Source organism: Ahaetulla prasina, chromosome 10 (genome assembly GCF_028640845.1).
Source record: "Ahaetulla prasina isolate Xishuangbanna chromosome 10, ASM2864084v1, whole genome shotgun sequence".
Lineage (NCBI taxonomy): Eukaryota > Metazoa > Chordata > Lepidosauria > Squamata > Colubridae > Ahaetulla > Ahaetulla prasina.
The window spans coordinates 880,892-906,155 of NC_080548.1; the positions used below are offsets into that span (position 1 = coordinate 880,892).

General features: G+C 49.8%; 1 protein-coding gene across 1 annotated transcript in view; it reads left to right on the forward strand.

Moving 5' to 3' along the window:
• Window positions 1-25,264, forward strand: part of GRIK3 (glutamate ionotropic receptor kainate type subunit 3) — a 376,315-nt gene that overhangs the window by 275,514 nt on the left and 75,537 nt on the right. Inside the window, exon 8 of the mRNA XM_058195934.1 lies at window positions 8,067-8,174. Within this exon, the coding sequence (XP_058051917.1) occupies window positions 8,067-8,174 (108 nt within the window). The remainder of the gene's footprint in view (window positions 1-8,066; window positions 8,175-25,264) is intronic.

Genomic DNA, 25,264 nt, shown 5'->3' on the forward strand with positions numbered 1-25,264 from the left:
ACAGAGCGAGGGACTGGGGCTTGGCTGTTAGAAACCCAGGCATGGATGGATTTATAGGCTGTAACACTTCATGTCCTCAGGACAATTTTTAAATGAAAGGAATGCTCCGATGGAGCTACTCCTTGCCTGGTTTGGCTAGCCAGCTAGCTATTTATCCTGACATTTCTCAAGCAAGCAAGACTGAATCATCTCAATTGTAGATGAAGCCCACTAATTCACTTGTCACCCCTCCACCAGATGCATTTCAAAGGGTTGCTGCTGGCTCAAGTAGAAGTAATTGCTATGAGAGCAGCAGATACACTCAAGTACTGTTCAGATCGTTGAGGAGGTCATGCAATGACCTCACACTTGGGTGCATGGAAAATTGAAGTGCTTCCTGCAGGCACGCGCACAAAGACAGAAACAGGGAGTCAGTCTGTTCATACCTTTGTCCTTGGATTAAGACCCAGCTTCTTTTGAATGGGCTGGCCTACGCAGATTCCTTTCCTGAAAATTTTCTTTTTCTCGAAATGCTACACTTGGCTCATGTCCCTTTTGTTGGAACACCACGTACGGGTCTGGATGGGGAGAAACAGACTCAAGCTCAATCCCTCCAAGACGGAGTGGCTGTGGATTCCGGCACCCCGGTACAGTCAGCTGCATCCGCAGCTGACTGTTGGGGGCGAGTTAGTGGCCCCAAAGGAGGTGGTTCGCAACTTGGGCGTCCTCCTGGATGGCCGGCTGTCCTTTGAGGAACATCTGGCAGCCGTCACCAGGAGGGCTTTTTACCAAGTTCGCTTGGTTCAGTTCGTCCTTCCTTGACGGGATGCCTTATGCACGGTCACTCACGCTCTGGTTACGTCTCGGCTGGATTATTGCAATGCTCTCTACATGGGGCTGCCCTTGAGGTGCACCGGAGGCTGCAGTTAGTCAGAATGCAGCTGCGAGTGGTAATGGAGGCTCGAGGCTCCCACGTAACACCTCTGCTCCGTAGTTTGCACTGGCTTCCTGTGGTCTTCGGGTGCGCTTCAAGATCCTGGTTACCACCTTTAAAGCGCTCCATGGCTTAGGACCCGGTACTTACGAGACCGCCTGCTGTTACCGTATGCCTCCCCATCGACCAGTCGCTCTCACAGAGGGCCTTCTCAGGGTGCCGTCCGCCAAACAATGTCGGCTGGCGGCTCCCAGGGTAGGGCCTTCTCTGTGGGAGCACCAAGCTCTGGAACGAACTCCCCTGGCTTCGTCAAGTTCCTGATCTTGGGACCTTCCGTCGTGAGCTAAAAACATATTTATTTATTCAAGCAGGACTGGCATAAATAGTGATTTTAAATTGGGGTTTTAGAGATTTTAAACATTTGTAAAATTTTTAATTTTTAAATTATAATAGTTTCTTTTAATTTCTTTTAATTGTATATACTCTGTATTTTATTTGCTGTACACGCCTGAGTCCTTGGGAAAAGGCGGTATAAAATCTAAAACTAAACTAAACTAAACCAGATGACATTGCTGCCAAATCTCTGTAACCCAGGGCTCTCTAGAGGCTTTCTTGTGGTTTCTCAGGCTTGATGGATCATCGCAGAATGGTGATAAAATGCATACAAGATCAGGTTTTAAGTGGCTGCTGGTTGCAATGGCAATTGGAATGAAGTGATCCTGGTATGTAAAACTATGCACAATGTGGAGAGAGAGTCTTATGTTGCTGGCCAGCCAGCGGAGTTAAATGGCTCTGATTGGGAAGGAAATATTTTTGTCCGCAAGCTGTGGTGCTTCTGCCTAAGGGTGGAGAGTTGTCCAGCCATTTGAAAAGCTTTAAAAATAATTCAGCCGTATCATGGAGAAAGATGGCTGTGCAATTACTTGTAATGGAGGCTGAACCTATTACTTTCAGGGTCAGAAGAAGGAGGCTACGCAAAACCACTTGTCAAGGAGCAGGAGGGACACAGCTCCCGACTTCCTTGCTATCTGGTTATGAGTGAAGCCTTCAGAATGACCTGCTGACAACTAGTCATGGAATGAGCCAAATAATAGAAGGCAGCTGATAATTAGAATCTTCTCTGCTGCCTCCACCATAGAATTGAGTGGGACATTAGCAAAATTCAGGCTGATCAAGGTGCAGTTCACAATCTACCCAGCAGGGTAAGCAAGGACAAAACTTGGACTAAAAGCCAGAAAGGAAATTCAGAGGCCTGAATGCTTTTCTCACTTGCTTCCCAATTCCCAGGCTCTCTAGATGCAAGGAGTACTTTGGATGCTCTTAAAACTTGTGTTTCCTCTGGGATCAGTCTTATCTCAGGGTCTCCTACTTCCTTTTGTTTTAGCTAGTTGCAAATTTGCAAAATCTGCTGCTGGAAGCAACACCATAAAACAGCCACTGCAGCAGCCCTCTTGGGAGCAGCTCTGAACAGAAGGCCTTTTTGAAGTTAGCCATCCCCTCCATGGCACAACAGATGCTTTTGACAAGAAGGGACAGTTGAGATGAACTAAAGGAGGCAGGCCAGGCCCTGTAAATCAGAGCTGGAACCAGGCAAGGCTTGCAAGTTAATCTGCTCTGCACGCTTCAGATACCGTTGAGATCTAGACTGTCAGCTCTGGCCAACTTATTTTAATTTATCCATCAGATGAAATGGAAGGGAAAGGAGGATGAGTGGAAAACCAAAACCTTAGTCTGTCTCTTCTCAAAAAACATGTCTGGTCTGAGAGGAGAGGAGAAAGTCATAATAAGCAGTGGTGGGCTGCAACTGGTTTAACAACCGGTTCTGTGAGCACACACCTAACACCCTTGTGTGCTGCGTTCAAATGCAACAATTTGAAGCTCAGCTACTTACCTTCTAAGGCAGCCCTGGTAAGTAGAACAGTGGAGGCGCAGAAATCAGCTGTGCTGCGCAAATCAGCTGAGCCAGAAAGAAGGAAATATAGGACAGGATAGGACAGGGGCAGGTGGGTGGGGCCAGCTGATTGTTGGAACTACCGGTTCACCCGAACCAGTCCAGACTGGCAGCAGCCCACCACTGATAATAAATGCCACTTGTAGGAGGGTAGTCTGTCACAGCCAAAAATCGGGAGGAGCGAGATAGTACCTTTTCAAATAATTAAATTAAATTAAATTAATTAAATTAAATGGCCTTGATTGCTGTTTGGTTGTTAAGTCATATGAAACTGTCCGCAACCCCATGGACCACAGCATGCCAGCTCCCTCCAACCCCCACCTGTCCTCCAAACTTTGCCCAAATTCATGCCCAATATTTATATATGCATGTCAGAAGCATCACAATTAAAATAAGGCATACTATATGACATAAAATTTAAAATGTAAAGTACGATTAAAATATGTACAAAATAAACAGATCTTGCCCAGAAACATGCAACATTGTGTTCTGCCATGCCCACTGACTCCATCTAAACCATCTCACCCTCTGCTGACCCCTTCTCCTTTTGCCTTCCGCCTTTCCCAACATCAGGGTCTTTTCCACGGAGTCCTCTCTTCTCTTTTGGTGGCCAAAGTATTCGAGCTTCAGCTTCCAAAGTGGCCAAAGGACAGTCAGGTTTGATTTTCTTCAGAATTGACTGATTGGATCTCCTTGCATCACCACAAATTTTCAAATAACAGATTTGGATAAGCTGTAGTTGCCTGTCACAAAAGCTTATGCCTTTGAAAAAATAGGTTATTTGAAAAGGTCCTCCTGACTTAAAGTTCTGCATCCAAGGAGTCCTACGTTAAGGAAGAATGCAGATTTTTCTCTCATGTCAGAGCATCAACTAATGCTCCTGTAGATCACAGGGCGACACAGTTCAGTCACCTGGTAAAACTCAATGTTCCCCTGGGGAGCAGAAGAGGGGGGCAAATCTCAGAGGAGAGTGCATATTTCTTCTAACCATGTTTTAATTTTAATCGAATAGTTCCTCACTTCTGGGCATGTCCACCACATATGGTAATAAGATCCTGGAATCTGTTGGCATTTCCAACATTTAGCTGATTTATCTTTAAACATTTCAGCCAATTTTTCAGGTGGCACATGCCATCTATAGAACATTTTATATTGGTTCTCTTTATATGCCATGGACATGGTTAGTTTATAATTCCTCTTCCATAATTGCTGCCATTTGTCTAATTCAATTGAATATTCAATTTTTTTTGCCCAAGCTATATCTTGCTCTTCTTCCAATTCAATACTAAGTAAGAAATTGTATATTTTTAAAATTATTTTTATGGTATGGCAGAAGCAAGATGCATGCATATTTTCATAGACACTATGTAAGAAATGCATTGTTATTCGCATGGGAGAAGGTTAGGGATAAATACTATTTGAAAATATCAATATAGTTATCAACAATTAAAGCATTAATACCCCCAAATATTATCAATTTTAAAAATGTTCTTAGATATAAAGATATACTACAGATAACGGGGAACTGAAAGGGAAACAAGACTTAGAAGAATATGGGATTGAGATGGATTGGTATACTTATATGCAAATACAAACAAGATATGAAAAAGATCCGAAACTATATGGTTTTTATTCAGAAATGACAGATCTGGATAGGATACTCACAGGAACAAAAGAATACTGAGAACAGTAAAAAGTCTACTGCTCTTGCCATTTCTCCACCCTCCTCAGTCAAGTCAACCCCACACAGAATCCTTAAGGCCCCAAAGGTTTCACCACTAATTTCATTGGAGATGAAGAGAGAGTAAGTCACCATGTCATATCCAGACTGTAAAAATGGAAGAACACTACAAGAAGTCAGAAAATAAGGGCGCAACACTATTTGCTACCATCCAGTGGTGGCCAAGGGTTTCAGCCCAGATCCAGCAGACTAAAGAGAGGAGGACTAAAAAGGTTCTTCTGAACTTGAAGGACCAGAGGGGATCTGCACCCCTAGTGCAACAAGAGCAGCAAGGAAGGGGAAGGAAACCCTTATAGGACTCAGGCCCACTTCTGCTATGGTGATAGTGAAGTGTCTCTGTCATCTCCCTCTTTCTCATCAGCCCTTTCTCATCAGCCCTTCACAGCCAAGAAGTTTGTCTTGGGCCACTGGAGATGAACCTGCCCCAATGGCAGAGATTTCTCTCTCTCTTTTTTTTTTTATTCAAAACGTTTTACAAAAAAAAAATCCCCCCCTTTCCCCCCAACCCCCCTCCCTTCACTAATCCCTCCCCCCTCCCCCCTGACTTCCCGGATGAAGCACAAGGTATAGTTAAAAATAAAACAAACATATGCTAAGAAAATTTTCCCCCAAAACTATTATACCAATTTTCCCTCTCTAGCTCTGACTTCCTCCTAACATAACCAAATCCTTCAGGAAAAAAAAAATTAACAATTAACAGTAACAAAATATATAAATCAATAGAACAAATTAATCCTAAAGTATTTAAAACCAACTAAAACATAAAAATCCAATCCAATTCAAAGAATATCTCCCTTATAGCTTCTATAACCATATAATTTTTCACCCAGGTCTTTCTTACATAAACTCTTTCAAAAATATTCTATTCAAAATACAATACAACACATTATAAAATTTCAATACCAAGAATTACAGTAGCTATTCAAATTTAGTCCTTCCTCGTCAAAATCCAATATAAATCCAAATACCTAGTCTTTTATGATAGATATAAAACATATAATCAACCCATTTCTTCCAGATCTTCCTCACATATTGTCTTTGAGGGACAGTAATATTTTTGTCTGTTAATAATTCAAAACAACCTCGTTTCAAGGATAATACTTTTGTCTCTTGCCATTTTTTTTGATGCATTAATCTCTGTCTTTCCTTCATTACTCCTTTTGAAAAGTCAGTCACAATATTGCCTAATAATTCCTTATGTCCAAAAATCCACAAATTACTACCATATATTCCATCAGTCCAAAGAAAGAATTCTTGAAAAGCATTAAGCCTGTAAGTTTTTTTGGTTCAGGAGACAACCTCCTGTAACACAAATTCTGACGTTTCATCCAAACTATTTAAAGGAAACTTCTTTACATCAACTTGTTTATTCACGATCATATCTTCATACTTATCCACTTTTGTTTGTATCTCCTCCATTGCATTTAAGTCCTGATCACACTGGTTAATTTCCTCCAAGCCTTGATCCAAAAAGTCCCCATTTTTTATCAGTTCGTATTTTTGAATAATTAAATACATTCTTTCTGTGTAATCCTGTATAAAGTCACGAATCCATTCTTCTGAAAGAACCTTCATGACAAAGTTCTTGCTGAAAATCCCCTTATGAAATACTTAAACAATGTAATATAATCCAACAATCCACAATCCAACACAATAAGATGAAGTCTCCATTCAGTTTCGATTTCGCAGCAAGACTATCGGTCTATTTGCAGTTAATCTCAAACGCCATTTTAAAAGAAGAGAAAAAAAATTTTTTTTTCTCTCTTTAAAAAAAGGAGGAAGTCAGGAAATCAACAATACTTGCAAACCAGTAATTGTTCACTCATGCTTCTTCCGTCTGCTTATAGAAATCCACAAAAAGAAATCAATTGTTAGCAGAACTTGGACACCTTCCTCTTTTCCTGCTTTTGCAGGAGACGCGCTGGATACTGGAGATAGGAGGAATTCAATGGGACTCGACCTTTCAGGACTTTGCATAACAAAAACAAAGCCCCTAGAGGAATCTACCACTCTCCCCCCTGCTCTTTCCCCTGCTCTCTCAACCAGAGAGGGAAAATTAAGTCGGGAACAGCTGTTCGTAGCTGTTTACACCGGCTTTTACCATATCCAGTGCGGAGTGCCATAAATTAGCACCCAGCGAGAAAGGTGGCGCCAAGCGGAAGTCCCAATGGCAGAGATTTCTCATGTAGTTTTCGAAGGCTCATGTCAGACCTCTTCACACCCACGGCCAGGAACATACAGAAGCATATAATCAGCTTGGTCTTTAATGGATGGAGCAGCAGATACCACACCAAGGCTCAGAATAGTTTTTAAGTTGAGTGAGCCAGGATTGGTTGCACTAAATCTCTAGCCTCACTGCCAGTACAAAGCTTGATTTGAGCAGTCTACCCTCCACCTCCCCAATCCCGGCACTCTGCCTGCAGATAGTCAGCTGCTACAGTGGCCCAATGAAATTGAGGATGAAGCCGGGGTGATCTCGATGACATCATTATGGAGGGAGAAGGGGAGAAGAGGAAGCACAGGCCATGACACCCCCCAGTCCTTAATGAATCATCTGTATAACTCCAGAATGATTGGTGGTTTTGGAAGGAGCATCTAGAAAAGTGGCCTGGGATGGCTTATGTTCTGTCCTCCCTCACCTCCGTCTGAATGATGGCTTAATTAGCCGTCACTATCAGCTCTGGCAGCAGAATAGCCAGCGTCTGCCAAGAGCCTCTGTTATCTTCCACGACGCTGGTGAGTCACTCAGAAACAAACTTCAGTTCGTAATCAGTGGATTTGCCTGTTACAAAGAGACACAGCAGCTCTTGCTCCCTTTTATACCCTGTGGGGTGTGGCTCCATGACTCAGCACTCCCGAGGCCTGCCCCACCCTTGCTTCTGTTGTTCCCTTCTCTCCTGCCTACGAAACCAAGCCTGATTGCATTAGCTGGGTCTGCAGGCGTGGCCTGTGGGGGGGAAGAGTCAGGGGATGGAGGCCTCATTATCTCTTCCACCTGGCCTGTTTCTGGCTCCTGGAGCTAAGCCAGGCAAGTCGGTACTCCTGAGGTAAATCCTGACGGCCCTTCCCCCTCACTGTCCAAGTCACTTTCTGGCAGCAGGCCCGGCTCAGGGGGCGCAGACACAACAGCTTACAAGGGTCTCGTTGCTTTCCCTCTAGGCTGTCTCACCCAAAGCTCCAAAGGGTTTTCCCCTTTCAGGGCTCAGAGCTCAGCAACACTTCATCATTCTATCCAGTGAACTGGAAGCAGTGGGCATCGACCATTTCTAAAGGGCAGTGGGGGTGGTGTGGATTTCTCCAGTTTTGCAGAACAGGAAGCAGTGATGGGTTTAGTAAAGCTAAAAGAGGCAGCTCACTTCTGACTTATGCACTTGGTGCAAAGTTCCTTTATGCCACGTGTTCATTGCCCCTCCTTCCCTGGTGCCACCCTTACCCACTGTTCCTTCCTCTCTGCCTTTCAGGCACAGTGGGAGGGCTTAACAGGACGAATTGCCTTCAACAAAACCAGCGGGCTCAGAACTGACTTTGACCTGGACATCATCAGCCTCAAGGAAGATGGGTTGGAAAAGGTCAGTGGCTTCTTTGCTTGCTCTTCTGTTTGCGCATCTCAGGGAAGATCTCAGGGGCTGCCAGAACCCCCCTCTTGAGCAGCTTCAAAGGGAGGAGGATGTGCTGGAGTCCCAAGAGAAACAAATACCCCCAGCTCAAGATGGTGGGCTCTACTTTGCTGTGGGTTCCTTGCATGAGTGGGGGCTGGGCCCAACTTGGGTTCGGATGCTTCATCTTTCCTTAAAGCTTTTTGAACCAATCACATTTTTTCAGCTTCTCCAGTTCTTTCTTTCTTTTTCTTTCGCCCTCCCTCCCTCCCTCTCTCTCTCTCACACACACACCAGTTAATTCATACACATACACCCCATCTGGCAATCCAGCCTAGGTCATTCAGGGGAGTGAAAGGTTTCATGTGGCCGCACCAACCAACAGTTGTGGATGACCCATTGGTCCTGGAGGCCCATGAGTTCCCTTGTGTCCATCAGGGATCCTGTAGTGGTGGCCAAGGTAACTGTCAGCCTCCCATGCTACATTTGTTGTTTTATTGCTGCCAGTTAATTGTTTTATTGTTTTATTGCTGCATTTTAGTGATGGTACATGGTAGTGGGTAATGTATCCCTGATTGGGGTCTAGCTGCTTCGGCTGTCATACAATGGAGGGAGGGGGGAGTTTAGCCAGTTTGGGCTGAATCGAAACTTATTTGTTGAAACGAAACCTATCTATCCGTGCATACCAGAGGGATGACGCCATCTGGAGATGATCCTCACGTGGCACCTGAGAAGAAGGTGGATTGGACAGGACTGCTTGACCTTTGGGGGGGAGGAGGGATTAATGTGAGAACTTCTATGTGTAAACCACACCTATTGCCCAGAGCTTGCTTTACTTGCGATGCATTCAGTTCATTCTCAGTAAACAAACAATGGAGTTGGGGTTTTTCTTTCTTGAGTTTTGAAAGGAGGCACGGCTGACAGTAACTGTGTGAAGGGGTGTTTATGAAGGAAAAAAAATCTCCTTGTGACATTTGATGCAGGGTCACTTTTCTGCATCTCCTTTACCACAAACAGTTTCTGAGGGCAGTAACCTGAAGCTGAAAGATTCCTGCCATCAAGAAACAAACATTATTTTCCTTGTTCCTGGTTGTTTGTGTCCCCTGCAGGCCCTCACCCTCCTCCTGAGTGTGTGTTTAGAGCCTTTTCTGAACTCAAGAGGGGCTTTAAAGTGGCTGCGTCAAATCTCAGCAGAGTGGGGTATGACGGCCTTGTCAGGATGTTATGTGAATCAATGGCATCCCAAATGGAATCAAATCCCTGTTGATACTTGTGCCTTCTGTTCAGTATTTCACATTTGCTAGAGGTTTTGGGTTGAGCACTTTCTCGCCTTCTTCAACTTGCAGATTGGTAATGTCGTATTCTGTGCTCTTGAGCTACCACAGTTAGAGGAATCATGTTAGGGATTTGCAAAACAACAATGGGTGCAATCAGCTTTCCGACTCCTGCAGAGATGGCCTCGTCTTGCTGAACTCATCATCACTGAGGGGAATGGGAATCTTGGTGTTTTGCTTCCCATCAGACCCACTAGTCTTCACCCCCATTGCTTATTGTCAGATAAAGGGGAGGGGATAGTTCTCAGATAAGCAGCAAATCAAAAAGTGTTTTCAGTAAACTCTTCCGTTGTGTTGCTGTTCATTTGTTTTTTGTGGGTTACTGTATAAACAGGTGAGTAGTATAGTATTCTAAAATAATATTTTAAAAAGAAGAAGTTTTTAAATATTCCATGGTTTGACTGGGACTGGATCCTTTTGTCCATCTGAGAAAATGGGGAATAAATCTTTACATTCTGCTTTCTTATTTCTAAGCTTTATGGACATCGATGATGTATCTCCTCACATTTTGGAAAGATCATTTAAAGTCATTATGCACACAGTCCACATTTTCTGCAGAACACATCTTGTTTCAAGGCTGAACTGGAATCTTTGGATGACACCGGCCCTGCTGGCCCCCAGATGATCTCACCATTCCGATCTGTGTGTGGAGGGGGGGAGGGGGGAACCAAGATAAAATGTTGCCACAACTCATGAGTCCCATATTTACATCTGACACAACTACCAAAGGCTGGGGTTGGTGGTGCTGTTGCAACACATCTTTCTTTCCTTTTTTTCCAAAATGCTGATTTACAGCAGACACCTGTGGATCTGAAGTGTCTCTAGTTGAGGCTGGGGAGAGGGGGTGTCATTTCACTGAGTGTTCAAGCAAAGCCACCCAGCAAAGGAGCTTCATAACACAGCACAGCCCCCTCCCACTGAAGATAAAACCAAATGCTCCCCTTGCTTTGCTCATTTGTGAGGCAGGGGCAGCTCCCAGACAGAAGTATACATTTCCAATTTTTGCAAGGAAGCAGCCACCAAGCAAGTCAAACCAACCTGAACAGATCAAAGGGCTGTTCAGAAACCACAGGCTACTGCCACTGTTCAGACAGAGGCAATTGACTGTACTCTGATTGCAAAAGCCCTGGTGATAGCTGACTGCAACAACTCCCTCCCTCCCTTGTAAGTCACTGGTGAACCTTTGCATAGCACTAAAGATTGCTGGGAGAGCAGAGTTGCTTACCACAACCTCCAGAGAACTGGGACTTAATCCAGTGGATCAAGCTACCAGCCCACAAACCTAAAAGTTTACAACTAAAAGTCTAAAGCAGAAAGTCTATAAGAAATATATTTATACCTGCCCAAATCCTGAAGCATAAGAAAGTCATAGCTAGCGATGTAGCAACCAGTAAGGTATGTGCTGTATTTGTATTCCTGCCCACGGATGATTCAAATTACACCTGCAACAAGTGCAAACTGATCTGATTGCTAGAGGAGAAAATGGAAGGTCTAGAGGCATGCCTAGCCACTCTGAATCTCATCTATGAAAAAAAGGAATCCTTTGGAAAGGCAGAAGTCTGCATTCAACTAAATGCAGCAAGGAAGAAACAACAACAGAAAAAAAATGAAGCCCATGGGCCAGAGCAATGGCAGCATTTCACTGAAAGGACAAAAATACAAGGAGAGGGTCCCTGCCACTGGAGTTGAACAATCATTTGCATATACTCCCCCTGTAAGAAAAACACAGAGACATTTGGAATTTCAGATGTTCCCATGAGGAAGAAAAGTAGCTCAGACTGTCACAAAGAGAAGTCTGCTGAGATCCCCAAAGAAACATAAGCGGGTGATTGGTGACTCACTCCTCAGCAATTTGTTGACTGCACAACCTATCAAGAGTTTTGTTGTCTCCCAGATGCAAGGATCAAAAATGTGACACAAGGCTTACCCACATAATCAATCCCATTATAATCTTCTTTCAAGTTAGGAAGAATGATATAACAAAATGGAGCCTGAAAAACATATCAAGCAGCTATGAACAGCTAGGCAGGAAGGCAAAAGAGTTAGGAGTACAAATGGTGTTTCATCTATACTGCCAATGGAAGGTCAACATCCAGTGAGGGAACAGAGAAATGTAAAGGTAAATCACTGGCTTAAGAGATGGTGCCATCAAAAAATGTTTTAATTCATGGACCATGGTTTACATTACCTAGAGGAAGGACTTTTGACAAGTGATTGGCTGCACCTCACAAAGACTGGAAGAATGTCTTTCGGAAAGCTCTGGCTTGGCTTATCCATAGGTCTTTCAATTAAAACTGGAGGGGCAGGGAGACCAATTTTTAGGACCAAACCCAAAGCTCAAATCCCAAGACAACAAATCAGACAATGGGGAAATGGGTGGTGAGAAGATATACATTGTTCAAAAGAAACAGAACCAACGCAAAAGAGAGAGGGAAGGAGTTGCACAGAATGTAAAGAACTACTATATCTCTACAGAAATACACAATACCAAGGATGAAAGCCAGTTTGAAAGTATTTGGGGGGAATATTAGGGGAAAAGGACATAACTACAGGCCGCCTAACCAGGTTCTCCAACACGTCTAGCTGACAACTTTGTCTCTCAACAGATGGAGGAACCTAGAGGTCAACTATACTAGATTTAATTCTTTCTAATAGAAATATAATGATTGAGGGAGTAGAAGTGATAGGAACTCTGGGGGAGAATGACATCATACTAGAATTCACCATGATGCAGGGATAGGTAACTGAACAAAGTCAAACTAGTGTTATCAACTTCAACAAACTAAGAATTGGAAGGATGGGTATCTTAAAGGGAAAAGAAGCACAGGATGCTTCAGATACTATGAAAAGATAATAAAGGCCCAAACGAAAACAATACCATAGAGAAAGAAAAATAAGAGGCTCCAGACAAGGCTTGCAGGAGCTGTATAAAGAGCTCTCTGACACAATGAGGAACAAAAGTACCAGTAAATAGTCCAAATCAGGAGTGTCAAACTCAGTTTCCTTGAGGGCCACATCAGGGTTGTGTTGACCTCAGAGGGCCAGGGCATGCCTGAGTGGGTGTGGCCATGGTGGGCATGGCATGAGACTTGTGGGGGGGGGAGACACCTGTGGTGGCAAGTACTAAGACAGGACTTCCCTGAGACCCTCCCTCACTCTCATTATACAGGAAATCCTCGGGTTACGAATGTAACAGAGACTGTCAATTACATTTGTAACCTGAGGATTCGTTTGATTGAATCACATTAAATGAACATGGTCACTCCCTGCTTTCCCCAATGCATTTGTTAATCAAATGCACAACTCATTAAATGCACATGAGGTATCTCAGAGTGGGGAAGAGCATGCAGGGCCTAGTGCTGGAGCAGGCCATCCAAGGCCTTCCCCAATCCACTGAGATACCTCATACTCCCGTGGGGTCCTCACAATTGCTTCCCCACCCATCCTGCCTTGCCGGGTCTCCACAGACTGGGCCTGCTTTGCTAGTGCCCCAGATTTCACTTAGCCCTCCCCATCCCATTTCCCATGGAATACTTACTTTTTGAAGATCTCCAGAGCTCCAGAAGAGGCTGACCCACCGATAGAGAAGCCAAAGTGTTTTATTCAGATGATGGTGAAGCTGTAAGAATGTGAAATCTAAGGGAAACGTTTTCACCAGCTTCTAAGTAAAAGACTTCGGCTGGGGCCATGTGGCCAGCAGGCTAGGCCGGGACTGGGCCAGAGCAGCCTCCTGCTTCAGGGATTGAGGCGGTGGCAGCAGCCAATCAATGAGGAGCTTGCTTCCTTTGTCTCATTGGGCTGAAGCCCCTTGTTGATTGGCTGTCAAGCCCCAATCCCTGAAGCTTCTCATTTGAACTAGCCAGTCAGCAGCAAGCAGGAGGCCATACTGGGCCCAAACTAAGCCTGCAGGCCGTCATGGCAGAGAAGCCAGTCTTTTATTCAGATGGAGAAAATTGTTTTCCTTACATCTCACCTTCTTACAGCTTCATGGGCTTCTGAATAAAAGACTTTGGCTTCTCTGCAACATGGGTCAGCCTGTTGTGTCTTGCCCGCCCTCAGAGCAGCCGGGGCCTTCTTACCTGCTCCCAAACACTGAGGAATGTATGCCTCCCGACCCAAGTCCTGGCTCCATGCCCACACAAACTGCAGAAGAAGGAGCATCTCCCTGCCCCGGCCCTGACTCCATGCCCAGGCAAACGGAGCAGCTAGACCCCTCCCCCTCCTCCACAGCAGGTGAGCCTGAGGAGGTTTATTCCAACAGCTGATTGGAGTGACCTCGCATCAGAAGATTGGAGAGGCGGAGGCAACAGAGGAAGGAGGGGCAGGCCTTAATGAGTGCTGAGTCATGGATCCACACCCCATGGCCTATATAAAGGATCTACTGTCTGGCAGTCTCTGAGTCAGGCAAAAGTCAAACTTATCTTGCTGAAGTCACTTACTGGTCTCCTGCCTGCTCTGAGGACTTTGCTAGGACTTTGGGCAGAGCTGCAGAGGCAAGCCTGATTCGGATTTCCCTGACCCAGCCGTCAGCGGAGGAGTGACACGACATCTTCCCTCACTCCTCACACATCTACAAGATGGACCAGCAACAGCTGGCGCTGATTGTGCAGCAGCTACAAACAGACAACCAGCAACTGCAACAGCAAGTCGCCCAGCTGACTGCTCAACTGGCTGCTGGGAATGCCCCAGCAGTCCAACCTCCTCCTCCTCCTCAGCGCCACAGCCCGCACCGTGCCGGAGAAGTTCTCAGGACGGATGGAGATGTTCCCGCCTTCATGGCCCAGTGCCAGACCCACATGGCAATGCGGCCGGGGACTTTCCAGATGACCGGGCCAGGGTGGCCTTCGTGATGAACCTGTTGTCTGGCCAGGCTGCGCAGTGGGCCACGCCTTGGTGCTCAGGGACAGCCCCTTGCTGGCGGACTACCAGGGGTTCTGGGGCACCACGCCTGATGTATGAAGACCCTGTGCGGGCCCAGACGGCTGCCTGGCGCCGGAGAGATCCAACAAGGGCCCCACCCCTCCGGGAGTACATCGGAATTCGTTGCTGTGCCATGATTCGACTGGAACGACACGGCACTAGCGGACGCTGCTCAAGAGGGGCCTTCGAAGAGCTCCAGGACGAGCTGGCTCGGTGGAGGCGCCATGGACCTCGCTGACCTGGTGCCCCTCTGCCTGCGCCTCGACACCCGCCTCCAGCAACGCCCGCCCTGTCGCCCGCAACCGCCAAAGACCGCCGCCTCCTCGACCCGTGCCGACGTCCCGGCCACCCCGCCTCGTGGCCGCCGAGGAGCCCATGGAGTTAGGAGCGGCCAGGCCTCGCCTGACGGCCCAGGAGCGGAGCCGGAGGCGCCAAGGGGCTGTGCTTGTACTGTGGGAGTGCCATTTCGCGCCAAGATGCCCCAGGAAGCGCGGGCGGAGCACGACGCCCGTCCCGAATCCCGCCTGGCCAGTCGGGAATGGGCAGGCCCGCCCAGGGAAACCTTAGGCCGGGCATAGACCAAGCCCCCGCCAGACATGGCCGACGTGGACCCCCGGCCCCCTCGGCACCTGATTTTGGACACCCGGGTGTGGGTGGGTGACCGCCGGAAGGATCCCGCACACGCGCTGGTGGATTCGGGGCCACCACGAACTTTATGGACCGGCCTTCGTGGACCATTTTGGTGTCCCTTGGTTCCGTAGACCTCCGATGAGCGCCGAGACCATCGACGGGAGGGAGCTGGTCGCGGGACCCATTAACTTCGCCACGCAGCCCTTGCGCCTCGCCATCGGGGACCACGAGGAGGCGATTCGCTTCTACATGACGGCGGACCTCCACTTCCCGGTGATTGTCGGACTGGCCTGGCTGCGGACTCACGACCTCAGGTGGCCTGGTCGCGAACGCCATCTCGCTTCCCAGCCTGCAGTGTGTCGACCACATCCGCCACACCCGCGCCGCCAGGACGTCTTCACCCGCCGCCGCCGTGCCCCTGAGCTGCAGGACTCGCTGACGCCTTCAGCGAAAAGGAGGCGGACCGCACCCCGCACCGCCCCACGACTGCCCTGGACCTGCAACCCGCGCCCGCTGCCCACGGGACGCCTGTATTCCATGTCCGAGCCGAGTTGGCCGCCTCAGGGACTTTCTGGACAAAAATCTGGCCCGAGGTTCATCCGCCTTCCAAGTCCCTCTGTCGGCCCGGTCCTCTTCGTAAAAAGAAGACGGGATTTGCGCCTGTGTTGTGACTACCGCCGGCTGAACGCCATCACGGTGCGGAATCGCTACCCCGCCGCCATCCCGGAGCTGATGGACTGCCGCGGAGGCCTCCATCTTTACCAAGCTCGACCTCCGGGGCCTACAACCTGGTGCGGATGCGTGAAGGGACGAGTGGAAGACGGCGCTCGCACCCGGCACGGACACTACAGTACACGGTCATGCCGCTCGGGCTGACCAACGCCCCGCCGCCTTCCAACATTTTATGAACGATGTGTTCCGGGACATGTTGGATCGGTTCATGGTGATCTACCTGAACGACATCCTGGTCTACTCCCGGTCCAGGAAAGTCACCTCCAGCACCTCCGCCTGGTCCTGCAGCGCCTGGAGCACCAGCTCACGCCAAGCTGGAGAAGTGTTTTTCCTCCGTCGTCCATTGAGTTCCTCGGCACATCCTCTCACCCGAGGGATCGCCATGGACCGCTGCAAGGTGGAGGCCCTGAGCAGCTGGGAAGCCCCGCCGGGTGAAGGATGTCCAGCGGCTGCTGGGCTTCGCCAATTACTATCGGACCTTCATCCCGGCTTCGCCACGCTGACGGCCCGCCACCCAGCTCCTTCAGAAGAAGGTCCTGCCCGTGGGGTCCCCGCAGGAGGAAGCCTTCACGGCTCTCAGGAAGGCTTTCACACGGAGCCCATCCTGCGACATCCCGACCCGCACCGGCCTTTCGTGGTGGAGACGGACGCCCAACGCCGCCTCGGAGCGGTGCTACAGGCCCCGCGGATGGCGGCACTTTTTCCCTCGTGCACTACTCGCGGAAGCTCAACCCTTCCGAGCGCAACTATACCATCTGGGAAAAGGAGTTGCTGGCTATCAAGGCCGTGTCGAGGCGTGGCGGCACCACCTGGAGGGCCCGGCATCAGGTGGAGGTCCAACGGACCATCGGAACCTCGAACATCTCACCACGGCTCGGAAGTTGAACCAGCGGCAGATCCGTGGTCGCTGTTCTTCGCCCGGTTCAACTTCCGTGTCACCTATATCCCCAGTGGCCACAACCGAGGGCGGACGCCTGTCCCGTAAGCCGGAGTACCTGAGCGCCAAGACCCTCTTCCTCCACGGACAGTACTGCCGGCGGAAGCCTTGGCCGCCGCCGGGAACCGTGGACTTACGGGCCCGGTGCGAGAGGCGCAGCGCCAAGACGCCTGGTCTCAGCAGCGGCGAGCGGAGGCGGCCCCACGCCTCCGTGGACATTGGAAGACGACGTACTCAAGTTCCGGGGCGGTTGTATGTGCCCACGGGCCGCCCGTCCTCGTCCTGACCCAGTGCCACGACAACCCTGCCGCGGGCCATTTCGGGTTTTTCAAGACTCTCAACCTGGTAACGCGGACCTTCTGGTGGCTCGGTGCGGCATGATGTCCATGCCTATGTGACGCCCCTGCGTGCCGTGCCGGCAAGCCAAGGCCGCCACGGGGCCCCTCCCGTCTCCTCCAGCCCTTGCCGACTCCTGACAGACCCTGGGGCGATTTCCATGGACTTCCTGACGGACCTGCCGCCCTCGGGTTCACCACGGTGCTGGTGGTGGTGGACATGCTCACCAAGATGGCACACTTCATCCGTGCCGCTGGCTGCCCACCGCCACCAAGACAGCCCGTCTCTTCTTGCAGCACGTCTTCCGCCTCCACGGCCTGCCGGACAGGGTGGTGTCGGACCGTGGTGCAGTTCACGGCCCGCTTTTGGAAGAGCCTGATGGCCGCATTGAGGTGCAGGTGTGCCTGTCGTCGGCGCACCATCCGAGACCGACGGCGGACGGAAAGGTCATCGGCGTCCTGGAACAGTACCTCGGTGCCGTGAACCAACAGCAGGACAACTGGGCGATTACCTGTCCCTGGCGGAGTTCGCATTCAACAACTCCCAACACACCTCCACCCAGACCACCCTGCTCCTGGCCAACTTGGGGTACCATCCGCGCTCTTCCTCTGGCGCCCCGGACTCCCGGTTCCCGAGACACAGTCCTTTCTCTCCGAGTTGCACGCGTCCAGCAGATGGTGCGCCGGCAGCTGAATCGGGCGAAGGAGGACTACAAGCGGTCGCCGATCGCTCGACGGGCAACACCCGCTGGTGGTCGGAGACCGCGGTGGCTCTCCACAGCATCTCCGTCCGACCGCCGGCGAAGAAACTGGACCACCGTTCATCGGTCCGTTTCGCCGAGGCGGTCATCAATCCGTGGCCTACCGATTGACCTCTGCCGTTCCATGCGGATCCATCCTGCCTTCCATCGGTCCTTGCTGGTCCCTGAGGCCCCGCCGCCTCCTCCGGCGCCCGGGCGCCACCCGCCGCTGTCGACGAGGACGGGCGGAGGAGTACGAGGTGCACAGCATACGCGACTCCCGCTGGCTGAAGGGGCGCCCAATACCTGGTTGCGTGGCAAGGGTACAGGGACCGAGTTCACCTGGGTCAACGCCCGACGCCCACGCCTGGACCTGGTGCGGGCCTTCCACGAGCAGAACCCGCCCGACCGCATCCCGATCGCCAGCCCGGGGAAGGGCCCTGCGGTGAGGATAGTGTTGTGTCTTGCCCGCCTCAGAGCAGCGGGGCCTTCTTACCTGCTCCCAACACTGAGGAATGTATGCCTCCGGCCCAGTCCTGGCTCCATGCCCACACAAACTGCAGAAGAAGGAGCATCTCCTGCCCCAGCCCTGACTCCATGCCCAGGCAAACGGAGCAGCTAGACCCTCCCCTCCTCCACAGCAGGTGAGCCTGAGGAGGTTTAAACAACAGCTGATTGGAGTGACCCTCGCATCAGAAGATTGGAGAGGCGGAGGCAACAGAAGGAAGGGAGGGGCAGGCCTTAATGAGTGCTGAGTCATGGATCCACACCCCATGGCCTATATAAAGGATCTACTGTCTGGCAGTCTCTGAGTCAGGCAAAAGTCGAACTTATCTTGCTGAAGTCACTTACTGGTCTCCTGCCTGCTCTGAGGACTTTGCTAGGACTTTGGGCAGAGCTGCAGAGGCAAGCCTGATTCGGATTTCCCTGACCCAGCCGTCAGCGGAGGAGTGGGACACGACACAGCCTCTTCTGGAGCTCTTCGAAAAGTAAGTACAGTAAATCCATAGGAAATGGAATGAAGGCCCCTTGTGGCCCATTTTTGGCAGGCAGGGTTTCTGCTGGAACCCAGGGAGGCCAAAAATGGGCCGCACGGAAGCCTCACAGGGCCACTGTGTGGACTGGTTTCGGCCGGGAGAGTGTTGCTGGAGGCCAGGGAGGCCAAAAATGGGCAGGAGGGGGGCCGCAAGCACTCCTTGCCATCTGTTTTGACTGGAAGAGGCACTGTGGGCCAGTCTTTTGATATTTCCAGGCCGGCCCCATGGGCCAGATTTAAGCACCCCGCAGGCCGAATCCAGCCTGCCGGCCTTGAGTTTGACACCCCCGGTTCAAATCTACAAATATGGAGTCAGAAAGACTAAGACTCAGGGTGAACTTGCAACAAATGCAAAAAATAACAAAACACATTTCTTTCAATATGTAAGGAAAAGAAGAACATCAAGGAAACAGTTGGTCCACTAATGGGAGAAGATAGCAAGAAGGTGACATGCAGCAGGGAAAAAGCAGAACTGTTTAATTCCATCTTTGCTTCTGTCTTTACACAAAAAGAAAAAAGAATCCAACCTATCAAAAGTAGCACTGTGGGAGACACACAAGGAATGCAAATCAAAATAGGCAAGGAATTGATAAGAGAATACCGTCTGCTTTGCATGAGTTGAAATCTTTGGGACCAGATGGTTTATGTTATGTTCGGGCAATGAAGAGGCAGGAGACGATACAAGTGACAACAGCTCTTTGGTTTATTGTGATCCCAGCAAAAGCCAATGGGCAAAAACCCCTCTTTAAATAGTATTTTGGCTGAGGCATCAGCCAATCAGCAACGTGCATTTTCCCGCCCAAATTTCCCTCCTAAAATTCAATACATTACACTCCTCCCCTCCCAGAACACTTTTTACCATATTTACATAGTTTTTTGCATAACATTTGCATGTTATTTTTCCACGTAGTCACGCAGGTAGACAGGGCGTCTCCTAACTCTTTCTTACCTGCGCAATTCATTCCCTGGGAGTGAGTCGAGCTGGTCGGAGGGACTGTTTGTTCCTCCCAGCTCCTCCTCTGAGCCATCCGGCCCTGGATTATTGGCAGAGTTGTCCCTGCTGTCCTCTGGAGGAGCCGGTTGGCGTCGCTGGACTTCTTCAGACTCAGCTAAGTCCTCCGATCGCCTAGGGGTTGAGTTAGCTGTTGGTTCCACTATTGTGTAGTCAGGGTCTGGCTGTTTGGTTTCTGGATTGTTTTGTATTCTTTTTCGTAATTAATCTATGTGGCATCTCCACACTCGGCCGTCCCCCATGTCCACTATGTATGACATTGGGCCCGTCACTCCTACAATTGTTCCCTTTAGCCACGCTGGGCCCTCACTATAGTTATGTGCCCATACCGGGTCACCTGTTGTCATTGTTCTGGTTCTTCCCTTTGTGCTTTGGTACCCATCAGGGGAGTATGTTGGGTTTAACTGATCTAGGGGGCACCGGAGTCTTCTACCCATTAATAACTCCACTGGGCTGTGGCCGGTGGTGACACAGGGGGTTCTATGTTGGACTGCCAGGAAGGTATCAATTTTGGATTGCCAATCTCCTGGGCTAATTCTAGATAGCGCTTCCTTGGCACTGCGTACGAAACGTTCTGCAAGTCCGTTCGTCGTCGGGTGGAAAGGTGCCGAGAGGACATGTCGGATGCCCTCTTCTGCCAAGTACCCCTCAAACTGGGTGGCCATGAATTGTGGGCCAGTATCGGACACTAGAGTGTCGGGCAACCCATGTTTCACAAATAGATGCCTCAAGACTATGATTACAGCTTCCGCTGTTGTGGTTTTCATGAGTAAAATTTCTAACCACTTCGAGTAGGCATCTACCACAATTAAGGTTTGCCCATGGAACGGCCCGGCAAAATCTATGTGGATCCTGGACCAAGAACCCTGGGATTTCTCCCAATCCCTTATGGGGGCTGTTGGGGGTAGTGGCCTTGATTCTTGACATGCTTGGCATTTCCCTACCCAGTCGCTAATGTCTTTATCCATTTGTGGCCACCACACGTAACTTCTCGCTAGGCTTTTCATCCTCACAATCCCCGGGTGGCCCACATGCAATAGTTGCAACACATGCCCTCATAATTTGTCTGGAATAACCACTCTATCCCCCCATAACAGACAACCCCCTTGTACCGACAGTTCTGAATGCTTTTTTGTAAACTCTTTGAAACGATCCCCCGGTGCAGCGGGCCATCCCCTCTGCACCCAACCGATCACAGTTCTTACGACAATGTCTTTGTAAGATGCCCTAGTCACTTCCGTAGATGTGACTGGGCCAGAGTCCAAAAAGTCAATTAACAAGACGGGCGTCCCTGGGGTCGTGTCTTCAATAGTCTCTGGCAACGGGCATCTACTTAAAGCGTCCGCATGTCCCAAGTCCTTGCCCAGTCGGTGAGACAGTTGTACGAATATGCTGCCAGGAAAATAGTCCAACGAGTCAGCCTGGGTGATAATGCAACCGGTGTTGGATGGTCCCCCGCCAAGAGTCCCAATAACGGTCTGTGGTCTGTGACTATTTCAAATTGCCGCCCAAACAGGTACTCGTGGAATTTTTTAACCCCAGAAACTATAGCCAGGGCTTCCCGGTCCAGTTGGTATAGTTCCTTTCCGCTGCGGACATCGTGCGGGAAAAATATGCGATAGGGGCTTCTGAACCATTCGGTAACCTGTGGCTGAGGACAGCCCCTACCCCGTAGGGTGATACATCACAAACTAGTACTAGTGGCAACGTCCTATTGTACTGAATTAGAAGGCTATCGCTGGACAAGAGATTCTTAACGCCTTCAAATGCCTTAGCCTCAACCCTGCCCCAAGTCCAAACAGCTTTTTTCACTAGTAGTTTATAATAATAATAATAATAATAATAATAATAATAATAATAATAATAATAATAATAATAATAATAATAATAATAATAATAATAATAATAATAATATTTTAATTTGTATACCGCCCTTCTCCCGAAGGACTCAGGGCGGTGGACAGGCAGATAAAATATAAATACACACAATAATTAAAAACATCCCTTAAAAAACTAATTTAAATGCCCAAAATGTTAAAAAACGTACTCCCCCGTAAAATCACAAAATTTTAAAAACCCATCCAATAAAAATAAAAATCAGGCTAGTCCAGCCATACGAAATAAATAAGTTTTAAGTTCGCGAAAGGTCCTAAGGTCAGGTAATTGTCAAGTCCGAGGGGAAGTTCGTTCCACAGGTGAGCTCCCACAGAGAAGGCTCTGGGGCCGCCAGTCGACACTGTTTGGCTGACGGCACCCTGAGGAGTCCCTCTCTGTGGAGCGTACGGACGATGGGAGATAGAAGCCGGCAGTAGGCGGTCCGTAGATAGCCGGTCCTAAGCCATGGAGCGCTTTAAAGGTGGTAACCAATACCTTGAAGCGCACCGGAAAACAACAGGTAGCCAGTGCAGTCTGCGAGGATAGGTGTTATGTGGGAGCCCGAGATGCTCCCTCAATAACCCGCAGTCGCATTCTGAACTAGCTGAAGTCTCCGGTGCTCTTCAGGGGAGCCCATGTAGAGAGGATTGCAGTAGTCCAGGCGAGAGGTAAGAGCATGAGTGACTGTGCATAAGGCATCCCGTCCAGGAAGGGACGCAACTGGCGGATCAGGCGAACCTGATAAAATGCTCTCCTGGAGACGGTCGCCAAATGGTTTCAAAGGACAACCGACCATCCAGGAGCACGCCCAAGTTGTGTACCTTCTCCATCGGGCCAATGATTCACCCCGACAGACAGCCGCATCTGCAGCTGACTGTACTGAGGTGCCAGCATCCACAGCCACTCCGCCTTGAGGGATTAAGTTTGAGCCTGTTCCTCCCCATCCAGACCCACGGCTTCCAGACACGGGACAGCACTTGACAGCTTCACTGGGGTGGCCGGGGTGGAAAAGTACAGCTGGGTGTCATCAGCATACAGTTGGTATCTCACCCCAAAGCCACTGATGATCTCACCCAGCGCTTCATATAGATGTTGAACAGGAGGGTGAGAGAATCACCCCGCGGCACTTCACACATGAGGCACCTTGAGTCGATCTCTGCCCCCCTGTCAACACCGTCTGCATCCGATCAGAGAGGTAGGAGGAGAACCACCAATAAACAGTGCCTCCCACTCCCAACCCCTCCAACCAGCGCAGCAGGATACCATGGTCGATGGTATCAAAAGCCGCTGAAAGGTCTAATAGGACCAGGGCAGAGGAGTAACCCCTATCCCTGGCCCTCCAGAGATCATCCACCAGTGCGACCAAAGCTGTCTCCGATTGTATCCGGGCCGGAAGCCGGACTGGAACGGGTCTAGATAGACAGCTTCATCCAGGTACTGGGGTAGCTGACATGCCACACTCTCTACAACCTTCGCCGGCGAAGATTGAGACTGACGATAGTTCCTAAAACAGCTGGGTCCAGGAAGGCTTCTTGAGGAGGGTCTCACCACGCCTCTTTCAAGGCCGGAAAGACCCTCCGCAAAGAAGCATTTGTAATCCCCTGGAGCCAGCCTCGTGTCACCTCCTGAGTAGCCAGTACTAACCAGGAGGCACGGATCCAGTAAACATGTGGTGGCTTCAGCCTACCCAGCAACCTGTCCATGTCCTCGGAGTCACAGGATCAAAGTCATCCCAAACCACCTCAACAAGACGGGCCTCAGAACCCTCGCCTGGATCTACCCAATTTTGATCCAATCCGTCCCGAAGCTGAACGATTTTGTCATATAGATAACCGTTAAACTCCTCGGCACGCCTTGTAGGGGTCCCCCGCCTCCTGTTGAAGGAGCGAGCGGGTCACCCAAACAGGGCGGCCAGGTTATCTGCGACGCAATGAGGGAGGAAGCGAGGAACGCCAGCCCTCATTGCCACTAGGTAGGTCCTACTATAGGACCTAACTAGTGTCCGGTCAGCCTCAGAGCGGCTGGATCTCCAGGCACTCTCTAGGCGTCTTCTCCAGCGCTTCATCTCCCTCAGCTCCTCGGAGAACCAAGGAGCTGGTTGAGACCGACGCCGGGTCAGAGGCCGCAAAGGCACGACACGGTCCAAAGCTCCAGTCGCGGCCCGTTCCCAGGCCGCAACTAGCTCTTCAGTTGAGTCGTGGGCCAGGTGCTCGGGAAACGGCCCAAGCTCCGTCAGGAACCTCTCCGGGTCCATCAGGCGCCTGGGACGGAACCAGCGCATTGGTTCCATCTCCCTGCAGTGGTGGGTAGCGGTCAGAAAGTCTAGACGAAGGAGAAAATGATCTGACCATGACAAAGGTTCAACAACTAAATCATTTAAAACCAGATCATTAGACCACTGGCCAGAGATAAAAATCAGGTCTAGGGTACCTCCCCCGACGTGGGTAGGGCCGTCAATTAACTGAATCAGGTCCATGGCCGTCATGGAAGCCATGAACTCCTGAGCTGCCGAGGATGCTACGCCGGCTGATGGCAAATTGAAATCCCCCATGACCAACAGTCTGGGGGTTTCAACTGCCAACCCGGCCAGCAACTCCAACAGCTCAGGCAGGGCTGTAGTCACGCAGCAAGGAGCCAGGTACGTGATCAACAAGCCCACCTGAGTTCTACGACCCCACTTCACGAAGAGGGATTCACACCCAGCTATCTGAGGCACAGTGGTTTCCCTCGGCTCAAGACTCTCCTTAATGATAACCGCCACCCCTCCACCCCTACCCTGGGCCCTCGGCTGATGGAATGCTCGGAAGCCTGGTGGGCACATCTCCACTAGGGGGACCCCCCCTTCGGTGCCCAGCCAGGTCTCCGTAATGCCCATAACGTATGTAGCGGTTCGGCTACCGTTGCCTTATTTTTTAAAAATACCGCATAGAAGTTTACAAGCCCCAAAAATGCTTGTAATTCTGTTTTGTTTTTTGGGGTTGGAGCCTTTCTAATGGCTCGCACTTTGCTCTCAGTTGGGTGGATGCCTTCCTTATCTATCTGGTAACCCAAGAATTCTACAGATTCATCTCCTATCTGGCATTTGTTGAGTTTAACCTTAAGCCCCGCAGACCTGAAAATGCCCAAAACCTTCTGCAATTTGACCCCTAATTCTTCCAAGTTTTCTGCTGATACCAGTACATCATCGAAATATGGAACTACTCCTGGTAGACCCTGTAGGAGTCGTTCCATTAGGTTTTGGAATAACCTGGGGGCTACACTAACTCCGAACTGAAGTCGAGTGCATTTAAAAGCACCCCGATGTGTGACAATCGTCTGCGCTTCGGCCGTTCCATTGTCAACCGGTAATTGTTGATAGGCTTGAGCCAGATCGAGTTTGGCAAAGACCTGTCCCTGCCCTAACGAGTGCAACAAATGTTGCACTACGGGAATGGGGTAAGCACTCTTTTGCAATGATTTGTTAAGCGTTGCCTTATAGTCAGCGCAAATCCGGACTGATCCGTCCGGTTTGA